Source organism: Anopheles bellator, chromosome 2 (genome assembly GCF_943735745.2).
Source record: "Anopheles bellator chromosome 2, idAnoBellAS_SP24_06.2, whole genome shotgun sequence".
Taxonomy (NCBI): Eukaryota; Metazoa; Arthropoda; class Insecta; order Diptera; family Culicidae; genus Anopheles; species Anopheles bellator.
In genome coordinates, this window is record NC_071286.1 from 83,036,526 (window position 1) to 83,060,920 (window position 24,395).

Consider the following 24,395-nt stretch of genomic DNA (forward strand, 5'->3'; position numbering starts at 1 on the left):
ACCTGTCGCACGTACAGTAACTACCGAGCTCAGAAAGCGAAAGACACGGACCAGAGACCGCTCACCCAGAGCGCCCAACAGCTCGCCCGGTGATTTATGAGTCCTGTGCGCATTTTGTTAGCCAACCTGGACTGTCATACGAACTGTCCCGGGTCGGAGTTTGTCGGTGTGTCCGACAAACACAAAGGCAGCTCGAATTCAGGCACACCGGCACGAGATTTCGGAACTGCAAAATCGACCAATAGCACCCGAGTCTTCGTCCTGCGGAGCGGAGCCACTCATTAGAGCGGAGTGGCCACTCTTTCTGCTTCGATTGGCTTGACCGGGCCGGGCCGGGGTGGAAGCAGCAGAAGGGTCCTAGACCTTGTCTCCGAGCTAATTGCGCTAATGGTTCGAGTGCGGTCACTGTTTGCAGTCTTAATTGGTATCGCTTTTGTGCATCATTTACTCGCCTCGATCTCCCGAAGGAGCTTAGTTTTTGTGCCGAGTGCATAATCTATTCACCGGTGGCGATTGAAATCTTGAGTAGAATCAGAAAATTAAATATTTATGACTGCTAACAATTAAAACAACCATTATCCATATATTTGTTATATTCGATAGTTATTTAATTACTCGCTCTGTTCAACAATTGGCGAAACTGTGACCAATGTCCCGTCGGGTTTCAAGCGAAAGACGTCAGTTTGAACCCAAACATTGCATCTGCTTGAGTAAAAAACTTGAAACTGGTGCTAATACGGCTTTGGGCGTTCTAACAGATACCTAAGGATTATAATAAGCAGAAACCATGAGCGTGTAAAGTATCGAGAAATCAAGTTATTGATCGATCGATCGAGCATCTACAAATATTTAGCCGTTATCTTTCTATAACCAAATGAAAGAGTGAATCTTGAATGAACCATCATCTTTGTCCCATTTGGACGCTACTTTGAAAAACGGGCAATCTGCAACCTACTCTAAACCATTTCTAAACTCCACAAAACAAATCAAGCTCCGCGCCCGCTGAGTCAGAGGAAATATTACACACTTCACCGAAGAACCGAATTCGAACAGATAATAGAAATAGTTGCTCGGAGTAAACAAAAATTCCTTTGCTGTTTACACCGCAGCCAAAGGCCGTTGGCGCCCATATGCTGCGTTCCATTTGCGCTTCGTTTGCCTTTGCCTTTGATTCAGCGATCGCGAGAAGAAGAAAAACCTACGAACCCGAACCGAACAGCAACATCCTGCAACTGTCCAAACAGATTGATGTTGAGCCAAATAGAAAATGGACGGTGGGCTGGGGATTGTGTTGAACGTTGAAACCGAAACCCACCAGAAACCCCCAGAAGCACAACCAGGTTGGGGCCGGGTTGCGAAATTTGAACGAAAGTTTTGGGCAACTTTTGGCTTCGCCAACAGTTTCGTAAACTGTTATGGCACCGACCTTCGGCACTGGTAGCGCCTTTTAATCATAACATAGCCTCACTTTTGACACCATTCTCGTAAAACCGGGTCGAGGGCCCAAATCTGCCGACCGCGGCGTAGTTTGTTAACAATTCTGTTTCATCGGCCAGTTTACTTACGCCCGTGCTGCTTCTGCTTCTTTCCAGAGAATGTTTCCATAGCAATGGGAAAAGCCGCGCGACGGTCAGTTGCGTCAGATCCGTCGTCGCCGACCTTACTCTATCAGCAACCTCACCATCAACAGCAGCCACAGCAGCAGTCAGAGCCACTTGTCCATCAACGGCAAGTGCCCTACTATCACCCATCGCCCTCCCTGCCCTACTCGTCGCCAGCCTGGTCGCCCTGGGCGTCTACGCCGGTGGAGTCCTTCTCGACGTCGTCGTCGAGCGCCGATCCTGGTCGCGACTCGGTGACCGCAGCCTTCGCGTCGTCCTCCACTCCCGCAGCCACCGGGCCGCAGCTACAGGCGCCCCGAACCGCAACACTTCAGTCGGCTCCAGCCGCCTCCTCGCTAGCCCCCGCTAGCAGTCCCCGGGACGCCCCGGAGACCGGTTCGGGTGCGAGCGAACCGTTTCGCATCCACTCTTCCACCGCGGCCACACCAACCAACAACAACAACTTCACGCCGGAGTTCAGGTAACACGGTAGCGCCCGAGCTTCTCCCGATCCCCCGCTTCAGTAGATTCGCTTTGAGTTACACCCTCTATCCGCCCGTATCCGCTTCCGCATGGCCACCTATCGACCAGCCTTCTGACGTCTCGCTAACAGACCCGACGACGAAAAACATCCTGACCCATCCGATGGCCGTCCGGTGAAACGTTAAACCTCGCCCTTAACCTCAAATCAACCAGATGGATCAATATCTGGGCCACGGCATGGGCACGACCACAAACTTTAACGCTACACCACCTGGCCGACCCGCCGGTGATGATTGCTCCCCCGAAGTCGGAACAACGGGACGGCTGGCCGGTCGGAGCTCATTTTCAACCGCATGTTGCATGTTGTGTTCGTTATTGCTTGTCCGTTCGATCCGCCCCGGTCAGTGGTCGTCAACAAATTAACAAGCCGCGTCTGCCCGTCTGCGGTGGACGAACGGTTTCGTAATCTAATTCACATTTCACTCCTGAGCCGAGCCCGGTGCGGTGCGGATTATCATGTTCCTGGTCCGAGCCAAACGTGGCGTACGTCGGGAGCGATGCGTGTGGTCTCATTAGTGCACATCTTCCCACGGCCACATGCTGACCAGGTTGCCTTTGCACGGACGCCAATGACACCGGCGAATTCCGCATTCCAATTGGATCATTCCGCTACATTACGCGCAGGATGCATTGTGTCGCTCTTTGAAAGGAAGAGCGCTAGATAGCCAGGTTACCCTGTGCAATGGGAATCGAGAGAGCGAGAGATGGCCATTTTAACACAAACCTTCATGCAAGTAGTTTCTACCGCATCGTACATTTGAGTGCGATGGAGACGCCTGGTTTTCTGAGTGAATGGAGACGCCTGGTGGCTTGTAAATTGAAGAAGCCAATAGACCACCTATCTTTCACGCTTCCCTTATGTGTGCATTATATATTTGAATAGGTTCGTTGATAGCTTAAAGCTGATTTTATCTCATTGCACTGCATGTTATTTGGCAAGCAATACATTTTCGACGGGTTCAAAAGAATCTTCCATGGCTCGATGCCATAAAATTAATACATATGTTGCAAGAAACAGAAAACTATGTAAACTCACCACAACCCCAAATAAAGCTCGGCTAAAGCTAGTCGAGACACTGTGCACGAAACCTCCCATTTAAATTCGCTTCAAAAATATGCCAAATGGAGACGCCTGGTGCTCCGTACAAATATGCCTTATCTCATCGTTCCGGAGAGCGCCTTAAAAGCCCTTCTATCCCCCTTTCAGCAGATCTCTAAAAGATCTTCACATTTTAATATACTGGCCCCCGCCGAGGGCCTCCAATTACTCGACAGAATCATTTCCCGGCCGTAGGAAGCCACCGGAAGCAATTCTTTTTACGGCGCACTCTCGTGCACCGGATAATTATCTAACTCGACCATCGCGCCACAAGTTTATCGCTTTTGCTCCTTCACTTGGCAAAATTTACTGCCCTTCCAGAAGGGCCACGATGGTCACATAAAACACGGGCATCAATAAATTGGATATTACAGTCATAATTTTATGTTTTCAATAATAAACCGTCCTTCGAATTAAATTCACCCACTTGGCCCACTTGGGCGCGAGGCAGCTGGGAAAAAAGGAAAACGAAACTCTCTCCATTTTAAGAGGGACGGTCGGTGGTCGGCCATTTTTGCCCGCTCTGTTGGTTTTACACAGCGTTCGTCTCGTTACAGAGCCGGGCCGGGCCCATCCCGGATATCAGCACTTCACCTGCTGTTTGCTGACCCATAAATCTTCCCGCTACTAATCCCACCGACCCCGCGGTCGGATTGCCTCCCTTTGGTTCAGCAAATAGCAGTCCGTCTTCGCCTCTCCGGGAGCCCAAAATTCCACGGCCCTGACGCCGCCAGCACCCGGACCGAAAGGACCGTCCCTGCATCCCCTGCACCGTAAATGACAATGCTAATCTGGCCGGTGCTGGACCGACGAGATCGGGGGAAAAATGGGAATTAAAGTGGCCTGACCGAACCGTAATGCGCTACTTTTGCTGACACTAAAATAGCACCCCGCCCCCCCACGCAACCCCACACGTTTGGCACTAGCCCCCGCCGGGACCTCAGGTGGTGAGCGTCACGGAGCGTCAACTAACATTCGCCACCGCTCAGCATTCTGTCGATCTGTCATTACTTCTATTTTTCTCGTTCTTCCTCACTCTCTCTCTCTCTCTCTCTTATTCTCTTTCTCTCTCATTCTATCTCGATCCTGTCCTGTTTAATGTGTGGGTGTGTGGCTGTTTTTCCGTTGTACTGTCCACTATTTTCTGTCGATGTCAACCCATTGTGTCCTCCGCCGCCACCTAACCTCAACTCCTTCGAAACGAGCATCCTTCTTTCGGGGGCTTGTCCATCGATGGCTTCCTTGAATGTTGCGTTGGCCGCCCAGTGAGGCCAGTGAAACGCCGGGCGTCACCGGACCCTCCCTGGCCCCTCAAGCCACCCTGTTACCGTCGTTTCGTCTCTCCAGCAACCAAACGCAGGTCGAGCGGGAACGCGAGCGGCTCAGGATGGAGTTCTACGCCACGTACGACGTGATGACTGGCGTCCGGATAGCGGCCACGCTCGGCGGTTTCTTCGGCCTAATGGTGTTCCTCGTCATCTACAAGAGCCGCACACGGTCGACGGCCAAAGCACTGAAGGTAAGGGCCCCCGGACTCGCAGTCATTATTCATCCAGTCGCAGGAAATCTATCAGCGCCCGGGTTCGGTTTGAACCCGAATCGCTGCCGATGGCTTCCGGAAAGCCAACAGGATTTGCTTCTCCGCAAATTGTAAGCGAAGCCTCCGTGGGCTTCAAAAAGAACGAGGGAAGCTTAATCCTCATCGCGGAACGTTGGGTTCCCGCCCGACCGCCTGGAAGCTCGTTACGCAACCTCAATTAGCATATTATTTCCCTGCCATGTTGATTCTTCTGGATCCCGCTCCCGGTGTGTCGTACAACTGAGGGTTACAACAACTTTACCCGGTCCCAGATCTGGATCCCCCCTCCCTAGATAAACTCGTTGCCAGAGAGATTGGCCCGGCCGCTCATGTCTACGCATCAAAACACCACAATGAAGTGTACCTCAATGAAGGAATCCCGTGTTCCGCCTGACGGTAGGATAAAGCGAATGTTATTTTCTCGGTCCCCTCAGCCTACGCAACCCAGGCCGGTGCGACATGCGTTGATGAATTTTTGAACGACAACGAAATAACCGAGCTCCGGTTGTGTGTTTTCGGGGCCCACAAGCACAACGGCCCCAGGACGTGAAGGGAGTTCCTCGGAACTTCTCCGTGTAGGCTTCTTTATTTACACGGATCCCCTCCCCCAGCCACTGACACTGACTGCTGACTGACCTGTGACCTCTGTTTGTTGACTCTCGGTTTCTCTGCAGGACCCCACGATAGCGGCCGTCGCCGCGGCGGTAATAGAGGAGGAAGAGGAACGGGAACTGCAGGAGGCGATCGAGGCGACGGCGTTCTCGTTGCTGCAGGAGGAGCTGAACATCAACTACCCGGGGCTGCAGCGCGATCGGCTGATGTCGCTCGGGAACGTGAGTGCGCCGCCGATGTTGAGCCGCGGCCGGCGCATGTCCTCGATCAGCGGCGGCTACAGCAGCCTGCTCAACCCGTCGCGGCGCTTCTCGTACAGCAGCACGCGCGGCCACCGGAACAGCGTGTCGGTGTCGTCGCGGGTCCTCAGTGCCTACAACATGGGTGGCAGCTTCGGGCAGGACGACTACGTGCTCGAGTCCGACGGCGAGGAGGCGGACGACGAGTTCGACCAGTTCACCACGACGGCCGAGATCGGCTACCCGAGCAACTACCTGTCCGTGCCGAGCAAGGTACTGGATCCTTGACTCTATCCCCCCACAATTGCCAATAACTCGCCCTCTCCCTCTCTCTCTCTCCCGTCAGTGCAACGAGTCCCGGCGTAGCAGCGCCATGACGTGCTGCAGCACCGAGAGCTCCTTCCTCGAGCGGCGGTGCTCGGCCATTACGCTGGGCCTTTCTTCGTTACCACCGATCTCGCGGTCTCCGTCGAGGCAGCAGAGCCGCGATGATACCGCCGACTGGGAACCGTTCTACCCGGGGATCAACATCATCGAGCCGACGCCCAAATCGTCGCCGTGTCCGAGCGAGCGGATCACCCATCGCGCCGCGCTCGACTTCGAGCGGCCGTCGACCTCGCGGGCGCGGACTTCCGGCGGGGTTCGGACGACGTCTGCCGCCCTGTCCTACGACGACAGCTCCATCGACTGCATCTCGGAGTACCCGGTCGGGGACGGGTTCGGCCCGTTACATCCCGGGCGGCTCGTTGACCCGAGCATAGCGGGCACCGTGGGGCGCCCGCTGTGGGCCACCGGTGGCCCAGCCGGGGACCCTAGCAATAGTGCGCTTATCAGTAGCATTAGCACCAACACCACCACCACCGTTCAGCCGGGCAGCTGCAGCAGCGCCGGTGTCGTGCGCCGGGCACCCCTGGCGTCGCTCAGCTCGTTCCGGATGTCGTCGGCCGACTGCCAGGACACGGAACCGAAGAGCTGCGGCTCGGACTCGGTGTTCGGCGAGGACAGTGGGGCCGACACCGACGAGGACCTGCAGCAGTTCAGCACCGACAGCGACGAGCTGAGCCTCACGATGCCGTACGAGGAAGAGGCGGGCTACGCGGAGGACGCCAGGGGGCGCAGTTTGGCCCTCTACCGGCGACAGTCCACACTGGCGCAGTGCGACGACGACGACGACGAGGACGAGGAATACGCCATCGGTACGACCGTGACGACCGCTCCGTTGACGACGTACGAAGTCGAACAGGACGAGCGGCGGCGGCGGCCACCGCCACCGCAGCGACAGCCAACCACTGACACTAGCTATTTAAGTAGTCTTTCAATTAGCAATCGCTCCGACAGCGTGGGGAACCGGATCGAAACGAAAGCAATCATCGAAAGACAGCATCCAAATGACAGCAGCCAGCAGCAGCAGCAGCAGCGACAATCACCGCTCGGTGCCATTCCCAAGACGGTGGCGGTGGCGGCCCGCCGAGGGGCTCCGATCGTGGCCGTTCACGCCCCGCCCGACGCGGACCCCCGGACGGGCGCCGCCTGTAGTGCCGCGCGGACGCGCAACAGCATCCGGGCAATCGAGCAGAAATCGAGCAGCGAACGAGTGACGGATTCGAGCTCCGCGTCCACCGCGCGCCAGCGGAACGTGGAGGTGAACGTGATCGTGAAGGGGAGTGGAAGTGGCAGCGGTGGCAATAGTGCCCCCAAAAGTCCCTCTGTGATTCTCGAGCTACCGATACTGGCGATCGACGACGAGGACGACCCCTCGTCGGGCGCCACACCGGCCAACGATCCCTGCATACCGGGCCCGTCCCGCAAGTGGTCCAAGGAGACACTGTTCTAGTCAATGGATCCCGCACCGTATCCCGCTTCTCCGTTCCTTGCCCACTCCGCCGCTCTGTGGTTCGCCTTCCAGTTCTCTCTCTCTCTCTCTTTCTCTGTCGATGTCCTGATCCAGCCACTCCATCGATCCGTCCAGAACAGACTAAAAAAGCTGTGTCCAACTCTGGAAGCCGCGTCAGCGATCTGGAACGTCCTCCAGGTCGTCCTCCGACTTCACGCCCAGCAGACCCGAGGGCCGAGCGAGCTGCAGAGGGGGGAGGCCGTTGTTACTGTTATAGAAGTGCATTTAGGAACGAACGATCTCTAGTTTGCGTTTTACGATCAGCGCGCGCCGATCCGTGGGTCCAATGTGTTTAGGGAAAACAACGAACGAACAGGCGAACAGGCCGCCGCCCGGAGAGCTTTCGGAGAATTTAAGATAGATGTAGCGCGCTACGAGCCAAAGCTGTACATTATATGAACCATCTTACGAACCATCCCGCTCTACGCACCGTTTCACTCACTCACTTCCACATCTCACTCTGAAGGACCAAGCGAAAGGCCATCTGTAAAGGGGACTAGAATGCACCCATGACAATACCCATACCCGCGGGCGGACTATTGGAAGAGGGGTTTCCCTAAATCATACGCTTTTCCTGTCTTAGTCGCGTCCAGCTTTTAGCCGTTGAGGTTACCAAGTTCAAAGGCAATCGTTTCAGTTCACCAACACTACCAGTTCCGCTGGTCCGCAATCTGGAAACCATCAGATAAAAACAAAAGGTTGACAAAACTCCATCCAATCAGAGGTTTGTTTGTGGAAATCCTTGTAAACGAAAGTCAAACTTTGGACCATGGATGCGAGGATCGCCAGCAACGGAAAATCAAAGCAAATCAAAGCGATCGCGCCAAACGCGACCATTTAATGAGTTAAACAGAAAAAAACCCCGATAGCACAACAGCAAAACCAAACAAAAAAAAGATAAAACGTAGAGGGCGTCAAACGTACGGGTCTGGGCGTAAGTATGTATAAGTAGCAAATATGTGCCTACCGAAGAACGTAAAAAATACGAGGGTCGATGGTTCGTTGGGCGAATTACTAATACGGTACTGTAAGCACACACCATGCGCTCCACACAACGTGTACTAACGAGAGTGTATCAACTCCAATCACTGACATGTTTACTATCGCTAGTGCCGCCGGAAAAACGTTAGACCGCTTTGGAATCTCTCACCCAATTAGGTGGACAGAACAGTGACCTACTGACGATTGCCTGTCTAAGTGTCGTCTGCCGGATTAAATCAAAATCGAAGTGAAACGGAAAAGGTGCTTCAAATCATAATCAACCCGCTCTATCAAGCAGCCATTTCCATCCGTAAGCCCTTCTTTTACCGCTCATTCAAACACCTTTTAGTCTATGAAAAAAAGGCAGCTTCCACGCACCCCCGGGGACATTATTGCTTGCCGGTGGATTGTCCCCAGAACCTGAAAGTATCCCTTCGCCGACGAACGTACTAAAATCTTATAACCTCCGATGGTGGTAAAGTTTGAAAGTATTAAGCCCGCAAACTGCAAAGTGAAACCGGGGCACGGTTTGTCTCCCGGACGGAAGGAGCCGTTAAGCGTTGACACGGGCGGACCGGAAACTGTGCCCGAACGCGCACGAAGGCCACCGAAAGGGGGGTGGAAAAATAATTTGAAAGCAAAAGGCAGAAAGTGAACCGTGCTGGAGGATGATTTAAATATTCATGAGAACGAGCGAACGATCTCCGTACCAGAAACTTGTGTTTTTCGGCGAATCTGATTTCCCCTTTCGCCAGAAGTGGACCGAATTCGGAAAGCGCCAAACGAAGACATGTCCGGAGCCCAAGAAAGTGGAGTGCCCTGGAAGAAACAGCAAAAGGGTAAATTGGAAACGAAATTGAGAAAAGGCACCTATCGACGGTGGTCCGGGCGCACTGAGAAAGGATGATTCTGTAACACTTCCATGGCTCGGTGCAGCGCAAGGCGGGGCGTAATAAAACAACCACGGTATGCATTTTCCGAGAATTTTTCCTCACCTAGTAGAGGGACGCTCTGTGCTCTGGCTGGTGCTGCAGCCATACGCAAAGTTAATCACCATTTCCGTATAACTGTTGACGCCGTGGTTTTTCATGGATAAACATTTCCGCGAAGCGCTGGTAATTGAAAAATAAATTGTTCCGCAGCTCGGGCTCGTGCGTTTTCCAGTCACAACCACCTGCACGGTACGGTGGCGCAGACTGTTGAATTCATTCACCTTCGGATTACTACTGGGTTGCCACTCATGTTCTTTAATGTGGTTCTTTTGATGGTTGCCTGCTATCATTGGGCAGCCGAACCAAACCGAGCCGAATATATAGATGATCTCAAATCGTGGAATTAGTTTCTACTATTGTGTTGCTTTTTCTCGATCCTTAACGACAGCGACCAGGAAGTTGAACGAAACGAAACCACAAGCATGGAAGAATTGATAAAGATGCCTAAACCCAGGTCCATTAGTAACGAGCGATGTAGTCCTTCAGTCCTGTTGGTGAGCTAAAAAAGCGATACACTAAAATCGAAACTATCAGATCAAAAGTTAACCCTGTCGTGATGGCGATAACTGAATTAAACACGGTTCGAGGCTAAAGTGAAAACAAAACAATTAGATGACGTTGAAAAACTCTAGTAATACCCACAACCAATCACTCAGCTAATGAAGACAATGATTAAAGTAGCGATCTTAGCAGTGCGCCATCTTCTGGTGCGCCGGTGGGTGATCGTAAGGTATGCGTTTGAAACGAATGATTCAGTGTACTATACACACATACATACACACATACACACATCCTATGTTGCCTTCGGAGTTGAACTGTGAACGACCAAAACCCGTTTTAATGGAATTAAGAAATTAACGTACCCGGGATGGGGATGCAAAAGTGAAATAATAATGATAATTCTAACGCGAAAGCCGATCCTCGGGCGGGGCGAATCTAAAACGAAACACTAACACAAGCTGGTGCTGGGATAAGAAATTAGTACATACGCAACGGTCGATAATCAGAATGTCAATTTCGGAACAAAGCAGAAGAAAATACAAACACCTGTCTTGTCTTGTTTTCTACCTTCGTACGGTAAGGAATTGAAGCGGGTTGGCGGAACAAGTCGTAGGATAATGTAGAAACTATATACTACCGTTTAGCTACTGTTTATTGCAAATTCAAGATACTGCTCTACCTTTACTATCGAGTGTCCTGGGGCTCGATTTCGATCGTGATCGCAGTCGAAGCGATCACTTAGGCTGCTAGGCGCGATACTCGCGAGCTCAACTGTGCATAATACTGGTTTCTATCCTGTGGTAGTACTACGGCGAAGCGTCACTGAGTGTTCCGGTGCTACAAGCATGGCTTGCAGCACGTTAGTCCGTAGGGCGAATCCGTAGCTGTCGCTGCTAAGCAAGTGGTTACATAGCATCGAACAGAAATCACCGATCAAATCATGCTAAGATGAGCATCAATAAAACATGGTCTCAAATTTCCATTGATTCCACAGTGTTCTACTGTGCGAAGGATCAAACAATCACTGTGGCCGTTGGTGCTTCAAATTTAGTTCCACACAACACACACGTTTTTTCTGTGAGACGAAAATGGCCAAAAAATGACGGAAATTGTGAATCGAATATTCCACTCACACTGGTGAGTAGATTGTTTTACGTTACAGTATTAAAACACAGGTTGGACAGGGGTCGAGCTCGTGGCGGAGCTCCGGTAGTAGCAGTGTTTTCAAAATTGTTAAGTGCTTGTCAAGTGGTGCGATTGATATTTAGCTAGAAATTGATAACAAAGAAAGGAACGAGAGATAAGGAAGGGGGAAAGCAAATAAAACACAGATCAGAACCAACACAACAATGATGTACAGTGCGGGTGAAGCGCAAAAACAGTAAAAGCCGAATATTTAATATCTGGTGCGCCGACCGAACGAAATTAAAATGTAAGCCAGCGCTGGAGAATGTAACCTTAGGCTCGAACCGAGAGAGACCGAACCGAATCAAATCAATCAAAACCCTACATTAACGCCCACAAACAGGCCAGAGATAGTAGACCGAAAATATGTAAGCAAATTTCATGAAGTAGCTTTAAATAGGCTTTAGAGACATTTCATGCCATGTGCTTCACAACAATCAGAACAAAAAATTGGGACAACGCTTCGGGGCGACGCTGGAGCTATGAGATGGAATTGAGGGATGGCCAGGCGCCTCCGACCGTCATCCAAAAATCGGTTACTGATAATGGGACTAATCGAGTGTCAAACTACTGACAATATACCTCTGCAGCTATTTAGGTACTTCTGATACACCTTCTCTCTCACTGTGTCTAGAACGCTGGAAACAATCAATTACCGTAGTGCAAACAGGAAACCTCTTTCGCACACATTTTAAAATGGTAGAACTGAATTACGATACAGGTTGTCTGGAACAGGCCATAAGCCAAACCACTTGGAAACATGGAGCTAACCAACTACTTACTCTCATCAAACCGGAAGCAAACGATCAACCCCTTGTTAAGAGAAACATAGGCACAGTGGCAACACCGGCTTGCATTCGATATTATAGTCACTGGGTGGTATCGGACATATCTTAAACGTTACGACGAGTTGGCACATAGTTTAATAGATGCGGCACAATAGGCTGCAAACGCATTTGTAAACCATAGCATCGGTGGTAAACGATATGAATTGTTATACGCTCGTTATAATAATGGAAGAGTAAGTCATTACTACATGACAAACAGTTCCGAATGAGTTGTTTCGACGAGAATCGAACGAGATAACAATAGAACAAATAGCTCAAACAAATACATAATCTCGCAATATAATAAATAGTCAAACGAATCAAAAAGAAGACACACACAAAGCTGGAACTAAGTAACATTGTTGAACTCTAAGACATTTTAAATAGTTCGCCCCCTTTGAGTCCCAAAATATCTTGGATCCATTCTAGGAAACTAATTTTACCGACGCTCTGTAGGAGAGGCGAGTATGACCTTTGCTACTGCTTCGCTATCATAAGCATGTATGATTTTGAAACACGGAATTAACACCAACTCACACTGAGCTTACAGTCGATCGATAACGAATCGGAATGATCTATCCAGCGAAACAGAAAAAAAAACGTGCTTCGTGAGTTGTGATTGTTTCAAAACACAACCGATCTACTCCAACAGAAATGGGAGCTTGCGAATAAAATGCCGCCATGGTTTTGTTTGCCGATTCTGTTAGGAACACCCCTTTGTTAACACGCGCATAAATGGTGGTAGAATTCGAAATCGAAAAACGAAATTGATAGCATAGCAAACAAACATTTAGAACGAAATGAAACACTATAGCCGCTGACTGTTGATCAATAAAGCAGATATTCACTATTGTTCTGAAACAAAAAAGTAGAGCATGGAGAGTGGAGTTGTAGCCGATTCCATTGCCCGTTATTGTTGCCCATTACATGAAAACGCCTGTAAGGATGCGCCCGTGCAGAAGTCTGTATGTAATTCGTTGAAACTGATAGCGTTCCATCAGTTCCATTGCATCGCCGCGACTGGAGTGCCCAGAAGTTGCTCTAAGCTTCCCCTGCAACCAGCAAAACAATATACAAATCCAAAACCATCCAATGAAATCTCCACTCTGTAACTGTTACTGGGCTCGCAGCAAAATGGCCGGCCGAATGGTTTGTTTCCAATTGGCTACAGAAACGGTAGGAACGCTGCCCAATTTGCGCTAAACATTTTTCGACGGACTAAAGTTACGCCATGCAAAACTTTTCTTGAGCTACACACGTTATCTTAGCTGTTATTATGCTACTTTTAGCTGTAATTAGTTGAATCGGAGCAGAGCGAGATAAGCTTTCACAGAATTGATTGTGCACGTGGCTCGGTTGCGAACGTTTGCGACAAGACTTGACGAACCCTATTTAAGCTATTATTAAGTAGTGCAAGTAATTCATGTGGCGGGGCGAGATATAACCAGTAAGTAACTATAGGTTTGTAGAATACTGAAAGTAAAAAAAACAAAAACAATTCAAAGCAAGGCAAGTAAGGCATAATCAATATAGCACACAATGAAAGTGAATCGAATAAGGGGATGCATCGTAATGGCAACACTAATGAGAATAAAAAGCAAATGTCGTATAAGAAACCCGAATTGTTTAAACATTATTATTAGTGCTGTATAAATTGTATAAAAGAGAGAAACCTAAATGAAACACACAATTCCACTACCGATTTGAGTTTTGCACTGTATTAGAGCCGTCGATAAAAGGGCCGCTCAGTGATTTCGAGAGTTTGAAGAAAGTAAACCAACTGGCAAACAGAAATCCGCGGTCGGCTAAGAGGTACAGCATGTGTTACAAATTGATATGTGAAAAATAAAACAAAACCCAATGGCAAACACTAGTGGTTTTATTTCATGTTTTTGGGCCATATTCCTTCATATTTTATCTCATGTAGCGAACTTGGGGTTAGTTGTGGGGGCAACAGTTCGATAAAATCGTTCACTGAGTACCATCGAGAGCTGTGCCAGTTGTGAAATCGGTTGAAAAATGCGTTAAATTCAAAACTAACCAACGGTTATTCAAACGAAATGCAGTGCTCGAATAACCAGTGCTGCCAGTATTTCGAATCGTACGTCGATTCGAACCCACCGTTGGGCTCAGCTGTATTTAAATTCGAACAAATTACACTCACAGTATAAAGACGTGCGTGACCAGGAACTAAATGAAAATAATATTCTCCCTCTCCCTGTCTAGTTTATAATTAACGTGATTCAGAGATTGATTATTTCGGAGCAAAATCCCCGTTGACCAATCGTACTAATCCGTAGTACTTTCCGTCTTCCGTCTTCATAACTGCGTGATGTGTAGTACTCACGATGTTATTTTGCGGCATCGCATGCGCTTCAGATTTTTATATTATAGAAATATATTTATATTTATAAAATTAGTTAGTGATTTTTTAATGAACCCGTCCGAACCAGCGGGGTCTTGGGTTCACCTTGTTCGAGTGATCTTAAACAATCATCAACAGCGCGCGCCACAGCTGTCATTTTGTAAACGCCGGCTCCAAACAGAAGCCACAAAAGTAATGGACAACAGCCGCCTATTTGTCGAAGTAAATCGTAACCTGCGGCGAAACGAACTGAAATGGGACCAGAAGTCTCAACGCAAGCAAGAGCTGGATCGCCACAGAGCGGGACTGGGTGAGTTGCACCATGCGACCAGTATGATCGAAAATGTCACCGAAGCCGATATCAAAGGCCTTGCCGGCCGCATCAAGCGCCGGAAACGTTGCGAACCGATGGATCTGGTTCAGCTCAGTTACGGCTTTCAGCAGAGCCGCGAAAATATTTCCCACTTTCTGCGCATCACCGGCGCCATCAACGTCATCGTAAAGGAGCTAACGGGTCACGATTACAACCTGCAGTTGCTGGCCGCTGAATGTATCTGCAACTTGTCGCTTGGCGATGATGTGTGCTGCGAAAAGATCGCAACCTTTTCCGGCACCTACCTGATCACACTGGTTGAAAACTCAAATTGCCGTCCTCTTCAGCAAACGTGTATGTGGATTCTGCAGAACATCGTCGGATCGAGCCCGAAAGGTTCTCAGGTGCTCTTCTCGCAAGGTTTGGTCGTGGCGTTGGTTCGATTGCTCACAACCGTCACTGATCAGGAAGCGGCGGATGAAATTAATCTCACCCTCGAGCTTTCGCTTAACTACGGCAAGGAGTAAGCTATTCTGTACAAAATTGGCCAACGAACAAGTTGCTAACAAGTTTCCTTTTCTTATCGTTGCTAGAACCGACAACACGCTTGCTCAGATCGTGCAGAGCGTTAAAGGAAAACCCTTCCATCCCAGCACACTTCGTTTGCTGTACAAATGTTTAACGTCCTCGGAGCAGCCGTTGCCGGACGAATGTTCGATCAGTATCTGTCACGGATGTCTCGACTATCTGGCGAGCGTTCTTGGCAAATGTTTTCAATCGCAAACCGCATCGCTTTTGCTCTGTATTCGCATGCTTGCCCACTACGTAGCCACCAACGGATCCTATGCACGAGTAATCTTCGACTACCTGCTTCAAAGAAAGTATTTAAAGTTTTCCACACTGTTCAACGAGTGTGCGGTAGCGAATTTGGTGCCCGTTTGTAAGGAGTTGCTATGGTTTCTTGGGCAATTGCAAGCCGCAGACGGAACCGGCGAGCTAACGAACTCGTATCGCGCATTCGATAATTTCGTGGAGCAACTCGCAATTCCAAATGCCCTGCTCTAAGAATGATTGTTACATTAAAAGTATTTATTGGACTTTGTAGATCGCAAAACACCATTACAACACATTTCGGTTGTGTTAGTTGAAACGCGAAATAAACACTTTCAGGAACGCATTTATTCTTGCCATTTTATTAAATCAACATCTTCGACATGTATGGTCCGTCAAGTTCGTAGCCCATCTTGCGATAGTAATTTCTCGTTCCCACGCCCGATATCACGGCTAGCTTCCGACTGCCGTGTTCGTCCCGAGCAATACGCTCCGCTTCCTCCATCAGCAGCATTCCGAACCCTTGGTGTTGAAATTTAGTCGGATCGCGTGCGTTCACGGGTACCACCGATCCGTAAACGTGTAGCTCTCGCACAATCGAGCATCCGTCCAGCAACTCTGGTCGGAAGGTGTCTGGCGAGCACTTACGCAACCGCAGTAACCCTACCAGTATGTCCTGCTTTGGGTCTTCGTACGAAAGAAACGTTTCCCAGCCCTCATTCGCCACATAATCCCGCCGAATGAGCTCGATCTCGTACGGTCGCACCTTATTGTGAATCTCCTGAATGCCAACCTCGCGCGTCCGCACATCCCGACAGTCGGTTCCCAGATCCTTCATGCGTGCCAGTGCCAGTTCGCGGAGATTTCCATGCTCAACGCCAGACGTTACGAGCGGCATCGGGATGTCGCGTTGCACACGATAAACACGGGTCCAGGGGGGGACAAGGGCAAGAATTTTCGCCACCAAATCCACCAACGTCGACGGCGGATAGCTCTTGTAGCGGCCTGTCTTCCACAGCTCGTACAGCCCTGTTCCGCGGATCACGAGCGTCGGATAAATCTTCAATCCATCGGCCCGGAAGTCCGGGTTTTCGAAGAACTCTATAAATTGCTCCACGTCCCGCTCAATGTCAACGTTGGGCAAATCGGGCATCATGTGTGACACCACCTTAAATCCAGCATCTTTCGACATCTGAAAACTTTCGCACGTTGCTTTCACTGTGTGGCCACGGTTCGTATCGCGTGCCACATCCTCGTACACTGACTGGACGCCAATCTCAAGCCGAGTGCATCCATACGACAGCAGATCGGATAGGTGCCGCTTGAGACAATAATCCGGACGCGTTTCGATCGTGATGCCGATACACTTGGTGTGCGAACGTTCAGAATATTTTACCGCTTCCACCACACTGGCGCTCGTGTGTCCCGACAGAGCATCGTGCAGGTTGCGGATGAAAAAATCCCGGTAATCCTCCGGCAGACACATAAACGTTCCTCCCATCACTATAAACTCTACCTTGTCCACTGAGTGGCCCAATTGCTTTAGTTGTTCCACCCGATGGCGCGTCTGCAGGAACGGATGGTACCGAGCACGGATTGCCCTCATCGACGTCGGTTCATAGCCAGTGTAGCTCTGGGTGGAGTACTCAAAGTCACTGTCTGGTCCTCCTGGACAGTACACGCAGATATTTCCCGTCATGTTGATGTGCGGACAGCGGTGCGGTTTGCACATCACAGCGACCACAGCAATCTGTATCGAAGGAGCCGTAAGACAAACACAACACATCTTCTGACATGAGCAAACAAATTGAAATTCAGCCAAACTTACACCACTAGCCGTTCGGATTGGTTTTGCCCTGAGCTTCGGTAACAGAATCGATTTAGCATCATGCGGAACGGCCGCGATAATGTCGACTAGTCGCGGGGCAGATTCGAGTCCGTAGTTCGAAGAGATGCGCGTTTTTAGCCGGTTCAGGTTAACATCTTTCCCTTCGCGGTGCGCCTTCAACAACTCCTGGATGATCTCGCCTACCACGATCAGCATACGCTCATCCCGGCTCAATCCGATTCCTACACAGCAAATGACGCACCGAAATCATCGCAATCCCAACGAATAAAGTTCTTTCGACTTACCAAGCGGTTTCTTTTTCGTCATGTTGCAACAACGACGAAATTGCAGAAAATAATTATACACAGAACCGAGCTGAATTTGGCAATGTGCGGCAACGAATCAAAACATCAAACGTTTGACGGCGAACGTCAGAGTACACTGTGCGGAAAAATAAAGTGGGCAAATTTCGCTTAAGCTGGAAAACGAAACTAGACCGATTTTTATCTTATCAAACTATATAACAATTGTAATATTTTATCGTGCTTTTTTCATGTGATGATTCCGTTGATTTTCTTAAATACTATCAAGTCTTGCGGTTGATTTTATGCCCTCACAATCAACTTCCCGAAAAATTTTACTACACTGACAGCTGATTGGCGCTGTCAAAACAATTGGCTATCTGATTCTGGAAACGTTTATTTACACCAGAAATTCCTTTGCTCCGAATTGTTTTTCCATCGCGTCAAGGGCTACAGAAAATCAGCGATTCCGCCGGGTGGCGTGCAGGCACGAGGTGTGAACTGATAAGAACAAAACATAAACATGCTGCTACACTGTTGCCGATAAAAGTGCTCGATATCTTCCGAGAAAGTGGTGCTGCTCCGTGGCAGCTACCCTGTGCCTGGCGCCTGGCAAGGGTACATTGTTTGTCTTTTTTGTACTACGCTTTGCGTCCCCCGAGACGCCAAGGCCACTTGATACCACCACGTCAGCCCAGCAGCTGGCCCTTACTAGACTCTCAGGGAAGGCCCCATGATGGAGGAAAAGTTAAAATATTCTTTTCTTCGCGACCTTAACGACGGGCAAAGCATATGGACCAGGTAGTCTACCATCCCGCCGTTCCGGGGAAACCTGCAATTGGTCAGTGATTTAAACCTTGCCTACCTTTCAGAAACGAGAAACGAACCTGGTTCCTGACGCTGCTGACCGGGACCTGTATGCTTTACTCCACACGGACCACTATGCCACTGCTCGTTCCGGCCGTCGCAGCGGAACGAAAGTGGAGCAAAACCGATTCTGGCACGGTGCTCAGCTCGTTTTTCTGGGGCTACACACTAACTCAGGTGCTCGGAGGGTATCTGAGCGATAAATTCGGAGGCCAGAAGGTGATCTTGCTGGCCGCGATTGGTTGGTCGTTGATCACTTTCTGGATGCCGAACATCATTACTTCGTCATCGTTGTTTGCATCCCACTCCATCCCCTTCATCGTTACCATTAGGATAGTAAACGGTGCGTGCCAGGGTGTCCATTTTCCGAGCATGATCAGCATCACTAGTCAAAATCTGAGCTCCACCGAACGGGCCAGTTTCTTCAGCATACTTACGTCCGGATCGGCCCTCGGCACGCTGCTGACCGGCATCGTCGGTTCGTTCATACTCGACTACTTTGGATGGCCAACCGCCTTCCGGGTCATAGGCTTTCTCGGCCTTTCCTGGACACTCTTCTTGCGCTACTACACAATGGCGTCCGATCGGAGTCGGATCATCAACATTTCACTCCCGAGCCGGATGTACTCGAAGCTGGGCACACCCGAAACCGTGCCCTGGCTACGTCTGTTTGAGCGCAGTTCTTTCTGGGCCTGCGTGTTGGCGCACGCCTGTGAAATGAACTGTTTCTTCGTGCTGCTCTCCTGGCTGCCGACTTATTTTCATGAAAACTTTCCTCATGCCAAGGTCAGTGTTTTGGATTCCGTACATCGTACGATGGCCATGTTTTTCGATACGTTGTTTTATTGTACTCGCTTTTCGTTTTCTCTTCCACAGGGCTGGGTGGTGAATATGATTCCCTGGCTGGCACTCCCTCCGGTCACGTTCGCCGGAAAGTTACTTACAGAGCACCTGTTGGCCAAACAGTGGAGCTTAACACGCATCCGCAAAGTCGTGCAAAGCATTTGCTTTCTTGGCCAGAACTGTGCGCTTTTTGTGATGTGTCGCACGCAGGATTTTAATATGGCCCTTACTTGCATGTCAATTATCATCGGTAAGTGTGGGGGGAATTCCGATCCTAGATCTAATTATGCATTAAGTGTTTATTGCTTCCTTCACTGTTGCAGGCCTATCGGGGCTACACAACAACGCGGTCACGGTAAACCCTCAAGATCTTGCCCCGAGCCACTCCGGCAGTGTGTTCGGTCTGATGAACACAGTCGGTGCGATACCGGGCTTTCTGGGCGTATATCTGGCTGGCCACATACTCGAACTCACACAATCGTGGTCGGCCGTTTTTAGCACGGCCGCCGCCATCAACACCTTCGGGTGGCTCATCTTTTCCGTGTTCGGTTCCGCCGAAACGATAGTCTAACGAACAAACACACATCACTCGGACTGAGGAAGGCATCCGGAAGCGGATGTGTCAACAGCCCCCAACCAACTGCTACCAAAAACAAACTAAACAAATCTTGATCAATCCTATAGGTGTATCTTTGATCGTACTCTTTGACCCCTACTCTTTTCTGTTTACTTCGCCTAACATAACTTATTCAAGAGAGCGTGTCCTGGACCGGGGGACCGTTGACTGAGAGGGACGTTCATTCCCGCGGAGAAACCGTATCGTTTTCTCCGATCCCGTGTGTCCAAGGGCCTAACGCCAAAGGAAGACGTAAAAATGCCTGGTCATTGTAGAAGAAAACTGGACGGTAAATGAAGCTGTTAGATAATGTGACAAAATGATACCTTTAAAAGTAACGAAACAAAAAACAAATAAAAAGAAGTCATCAATGTAAAACTGTGGCGCTTCGTGCGAATTCACTTACCGATATGGTTAAGAGACGAATGTTAGGCCATTACGGCTCAAAGTCTCTATAATACAAAAGAAAAAAAAACTTACCGATATGTCTGCCGGCTCCGTTGCGAAACTGCGCCTGAAGGAAGATGAATGCCGTAACAAATTGGATTTTTAAATATTTATTTTGTCTCTGCCAATTAGTTCTGCTTCCGCACCATCCGCTTTGTAGGTGTGAAATAAATAGGTACCTTAATGCTGGTCATAGTACTACACTATTTTCAAGGGCTACAAGTGCTCCTGCGTACCATTGGCTTCCACAGAAACGCTGCGTACCGTTGGCCGCCACAATGCACACACTACATTGCTTCGTTCGACGAAGAATTGCTTAAAAGCTAGAATTTATCCCGCCTAAAGAGGATTCTATGGGGCGAACTCCTTAGTGACTGTCGTGGGAAACGAGGGAATGAATGGGTCTAGCATTTGCTGTCATGGGTGGTGACCGTGAGTTTCTTAAAATAATAGTATATATATCCCTTGCCTGACATGCCGGCAGTATAGAAACTTGTTACAATGTGGCCATAGCTTCGCACCATTTCTCAAATGAATATTTGTTCCGCTCTAGACCTTACATTCTTCCCATTCTTAATACCACACAGGACGCGATATTATCAGAAAATATACATGAAGAACTATGCGCTGAAGCTATTCACACGCTTCTTGGCTCTGTACACAGTATTCTCACACATTTCATGTGAACTCTTTTCATAAAACGGAGCAATTCCTTGTTTGCCGCTCAGTTCCCGTTCTATGAGAGGCCTTCCAGTGGCGGTAACACTTCGTACATAGCGTACTTCCACGTCCAGCGCCTGGCGAGTGCTTCAAACTTTGGTCTATCATTCTCGTACATTCGGCCGAGTTCTGGTTCCATGCAAATCTGTAGATAAAAGCGGATTGTCTTTAATGACACATTTCTATGTCGAAAATAGTAACTCTACCGCTCATACCTGAGTGTACGGGTCGGTCAGCAGACTCTGCACCGACAACAACAACTTCGAGATGGTCAACGCAAGGGACCAATTGTGCTGGATAATGTCGATCCCAACGTCGCCATGACGCGAAACGTTCGGATGTACGATTTTCGTGAGAAAGCGCACCTGTGGGGGCAGCATCGGGTACGAGAGGGGTATGACGATATAGAGGAAAAACTTGCCACCCTCGTACGGACTACCCGTCGGGCCGAGGATGGACGCCTGCCAGTGGAACAGTTGATTGTCGAGCGCCACCGCGTCGATACCCTCGGTAGCGTCACGATCCAGCGATCGGATGTCGCCTCGCAGTCGATTAGCGCGAATAAGATTCTCACGGCCACGCATCGGTGTTTTCAGTGCCATCTGCAGCAGACACGTGCGACAGAAGCAGGAATTCATCAGTGCACCGTACATCTGTTCGTTTGGTGAGGAGGAATAATTAGTCGTTAGTTCGCGGTTCTGTTGTCCCATCGACTCTTGCTTACGTGTAACCAGTTAGGAATGGTAGAGATCTGCTGGAACAGTGGCCACCGCTCCTTGGTGTACTTTTTCCACATCTGCTGTGGCACGTGGACCTCCAGTATGCGCTTCCACTGTTTGCATACCTCGCTCGCGTTCCACAGGGATAGATCGTCCAAATAGGAGAAAATCGACAGCAGCACCTCGACTGGTAGCACACAAATTTTCTGTTGCGATTCATCCGTTTCGCGTGGCTGGGAAAGCATGTCCAGGTACTGGCCCAAATTGCGCGGTGCCGAAGGACGCGGTCGTTCCAAATCGTCGGATTCGTCGTCTGAGCGGTCCTTCGCTTCGGACCCATTTTCGGGCGGTTCGTCGTTACCGGAATCTTCGTCATCGTCTTCGAGCGTTACCAGACCTTCCTCTTCGCCATTTGGACGGTTCGGGAAGATGAAAGAATGGCACGTTCCGCACAGCGGCTCACCATAGCTGGGACCGTAATATCCATTGCATATCCAACAGGTCGATGAGTTCTTTTGTGAACCGGAGGATGAACGCCGCAAAACCAAAAGAGGAAATCACACAACGGTTACGCAAACAACACTGTGGGGTGATTACGGCAAGCATTTTTTCACAGAGCACTTACCGAAAACTCGAAATTCTTGCAAAACTCTTCAAACTCCACGTCGTAATAGAGCTCCTCCTCGTACTTCGAGGCGAATGCTTTGCTACACCCGGCAGCCATCGCTCCGCCAATTTTGGTGCGGCGATGCTGTGCGGTGCGGTGTGCTTAAGTTGTTTCTGATTCGAGGGGGTTTCCGGCCCACTCCGAAACAAAAGAAAACAGACAAAAATAAGTCTCGGCGCTTCTTCGGACGCGAATACGATCTGCGGTGAAAATGTGTGTAAACAAAAAGATCCCACCGAAGAAGCTGTCAATTTGGCGACCCCTTCAAAACTTTGACGTCTCTTGGTTTCGGCTGCCTCCGCCAGAGGACTCTAATGTCAACAGAAAGAAAAGTAATTCGATTTTAAAGGGCGGTTTACACGCTGCGATCTGCAATGCAATATCGCTCGAAGTGACATCTCCGGAGACGTCATAAATGTCACTGCCGCGCTGACCGCCACGCTCCCGTTCGTGCTGATCGTAGTATTTCTGGGTCGGTCGCTGACGCTGGAGGGAGCCGACAAGGGCCTGCACTACTTCTTCCGGCCCAACTGGCAAGAGTTGGGTAGAGCGAATGTAAGTTGGAGATAATTTATGCCTAGGGTGCGGTAACAGTTTTGCGGCAATGCTATGTTTCCGTTTGCAGGTGTGGATCAATGCGGCTGCCCAGAACTTCAACTCGATCGGCATCACGTTTGGGTCGATGATTTCGTTCGCTAGCTACAATAAGTACAACAATAACATTCTTCATGACACGCTGGCAGTGTCGTTCGTCAATGCCATCACAAGTCTGTTGGTCGGCATCTTTGCGTTCGCCACCATCGGCAACATAGCGCTCGAGCAGAGCACGACGGTCGAGGATGTGCTCAGCGGTGGACCGGGTTTAATATTCGTGGTTCGTGGTGTACCCTCAGGCATTGGCAAAAATGCCGGCCGCACAGCTTTGGGCCGTACTGTTTTTCTTCATGCTACTCTGCTTGGGTCTGAACAGTCAGGTACGATGCCGAGGATAGCGATAATTTTTTACAAAACTCACTAGCTTCCTAATGCTTTCGTTTTAGTTCGCGATCGTTGAGGTGGTCGTTACTTCTATCCAAGATGGGTTCCCCCGTTGGATCAAACGGAAGTTAGTTTACCACGAGCTGTTGGTGTTGATCGTTTGCGTCGTATCGTTCTTCGCCGGCTTGCCCAATCTGATCCAGGGAGGGATCTACTTCTTTCAGCTGATCGATCATTATGCGGCATCTGTTTCGATCATGTTCCTGGCGTTCTTCGAGACGATCGCAATCGCCTGGTTTTACGGCATCAATCGGTTGTCGAAGAATGTGAAGCAAATGACGGGACGGTACCCATCGCTCTACTTACGGTTCTGCTTGCTGGTGGCCGTACCGTTATTGTTGATCGTAAGTAGCCGAACTTGAAGCAACTACACAACTTATTACATACCCGAAATTCATTTCTTTTTCGTCCTGCAGTCATTGTGGATATTCAGTTTGATCAATTACGAAGCTCCAACGTATCATAATGGCAAATACAGCTATCCCGGCTGGGCCCACGGTCTTGGATGGGCTATTACCTCAGCTTCGCTGGTCTGCATTCCATCATACGGCGTATATCAGATCGTTCGTGCAGAAGGAAACACATTCGGCGAGGTACGTACGACCCTGTTTTGAAATTTGTTCACAAATTGCATGTCGAGTCTTCAGATTTCCACCCGCGGCAGTGACATTTATGACGTCTCCGGAGATGTCACTTCGAGCGATATTGCATTGCAGATCGCAGCGTGTAAACCGCCCTTAAAACAAGCATGAAATGAAAAATTAACGGGCATTTTTATCGCTAGAA

General features: G+C 49.6%; 6 protein-coding genes across 6 annotated transcripts; 4 read left to right on the forward strand and 2 right to left on the reverse strand.

Annotated features, from left to right (window-relative positions):
• The first annotated feature begins 1,609 nt into the window (after window positions 1-1,609).
• Window positions 1,610-7,507, forward strand: LOC131211188 (uncharacterized). The gene is given in 5 exon segments (XM_058204561.1): window positions 1,610-2,090; window positions 4,130-4,169; window positions 4,504-4,762; window positions 5,497-5,946; window positions 6,020-7,507. Coding segments are annotated over 5 exon segments (2,718 nt in total).
• A 7,102-nt stretch (window positions 7,508-14,609) lies between these two features.
• LOC131210583 (uncharacterized) lies at window positions 14,610-15,854 on the forward strand. The gene is made up of 2 exons (XM_058203852.1): window positions 14,610-15,254; window positions 15,325-15,854. The coding sequence occupies exons 1-2, from the start codon at window positions 14,614-14,616 to the stop codon at window positions 15,794-15,796; spliced, it is 1,113 nt and encodes a 370-aa protein (XP_058059835.1). The 5' UTR covers window positions 14,610-14,613; the 3' UTR covers window positions 15,797-15,854.
• A 68-nt stretch (window positions 15,855-15,922) lies between these two features.
• Window positions 15,923-17,792, reverse strand: LOC131210056 (elongator complex protein 3). The gene is made up of 3 exons (XM_058203247.1): window positions 17,696-17,792; window positions 17,391-17,632; window positions 15,923-17,312 (listed from the first exon to the last, which is right to left on the reverse strand). Exons 1-3 carry the CDS (start codon window positions 17,715-17,717, stop codon window positions 15,927-15,929), a joined length of 1,650 nt encoding a protein of 549 aa, XP_058059230.1. The 5' UTR covers window positions 17,718-17,792; the 3' UTR covers window positions 15,923-15,926.
• A 342-nt stretch (window positions 17,793-18,134) lies between these two features.
• LOC131209393 (voltage-gated purine nucleotide uniporter SLC17A9) lies at window positions 18,135-20,356 on the forward strand. The gene is made up of 4 exons (XM_058202450.1): window positions 18,135-18,493; window positions 18,565-19,345; window positions 19,436-19,652; window positions 19,726-20,356. Exons 1-4 carry the CDS (start codon window positions 18,426-18,428, stop codon window positions 19,971-19,973), a joined length of 1,314 nt encoding a protein of 437 aa, XP_058058433.1. The 5' UTR covers window positions 18,135-18,425; the 3' UTR covers window positions 19,974-20,356.
• A 261-nt stretch (window positions 20,357-20,617) lies between these two features.
• On the reverse strand, window positions 20,618-22,712 carry LOC131210111 (uncharacterized). The gene is made up of 4 exons (XM_058203311.1): window positions 22,530-22,712; window positions 21,910-22,416; window positions 21,401-21,838; window positions 20,618-21,330 (listed from the first exon to the last, which is right to left on the reverse strand). Exons 1-4 carry the CDS (start codon window positions 22,626-22,628, stop codon window positions 21,202-21,204), a joined length of 1,173 nt encoding a protein of 390 aa, XP_058059294.1. The 5' UTR covers window positions 22,629-22,712; the 3' UTR covers window positions 20,618-21,201.
• On the forward strand, window positions 22,653-24,223 carry LOC131208203 (sodium- and chloride-dependent GABA transporter ine-like). The gene is given in 6 exon segments (XM_058200855.1): window positions 22,653-22,662; window positions 22,978-23,126; window positions 23,197-23,439; window positions 23,441-23,545; window positions 23,612-23,953; window positions 24,026-24,223. Coding segments are annotated over 6 exon segments (1,047 nt in total).
• The last annotated feature ends 172 nt before the right edge of the window (window positions 24,224-24,395 follow it).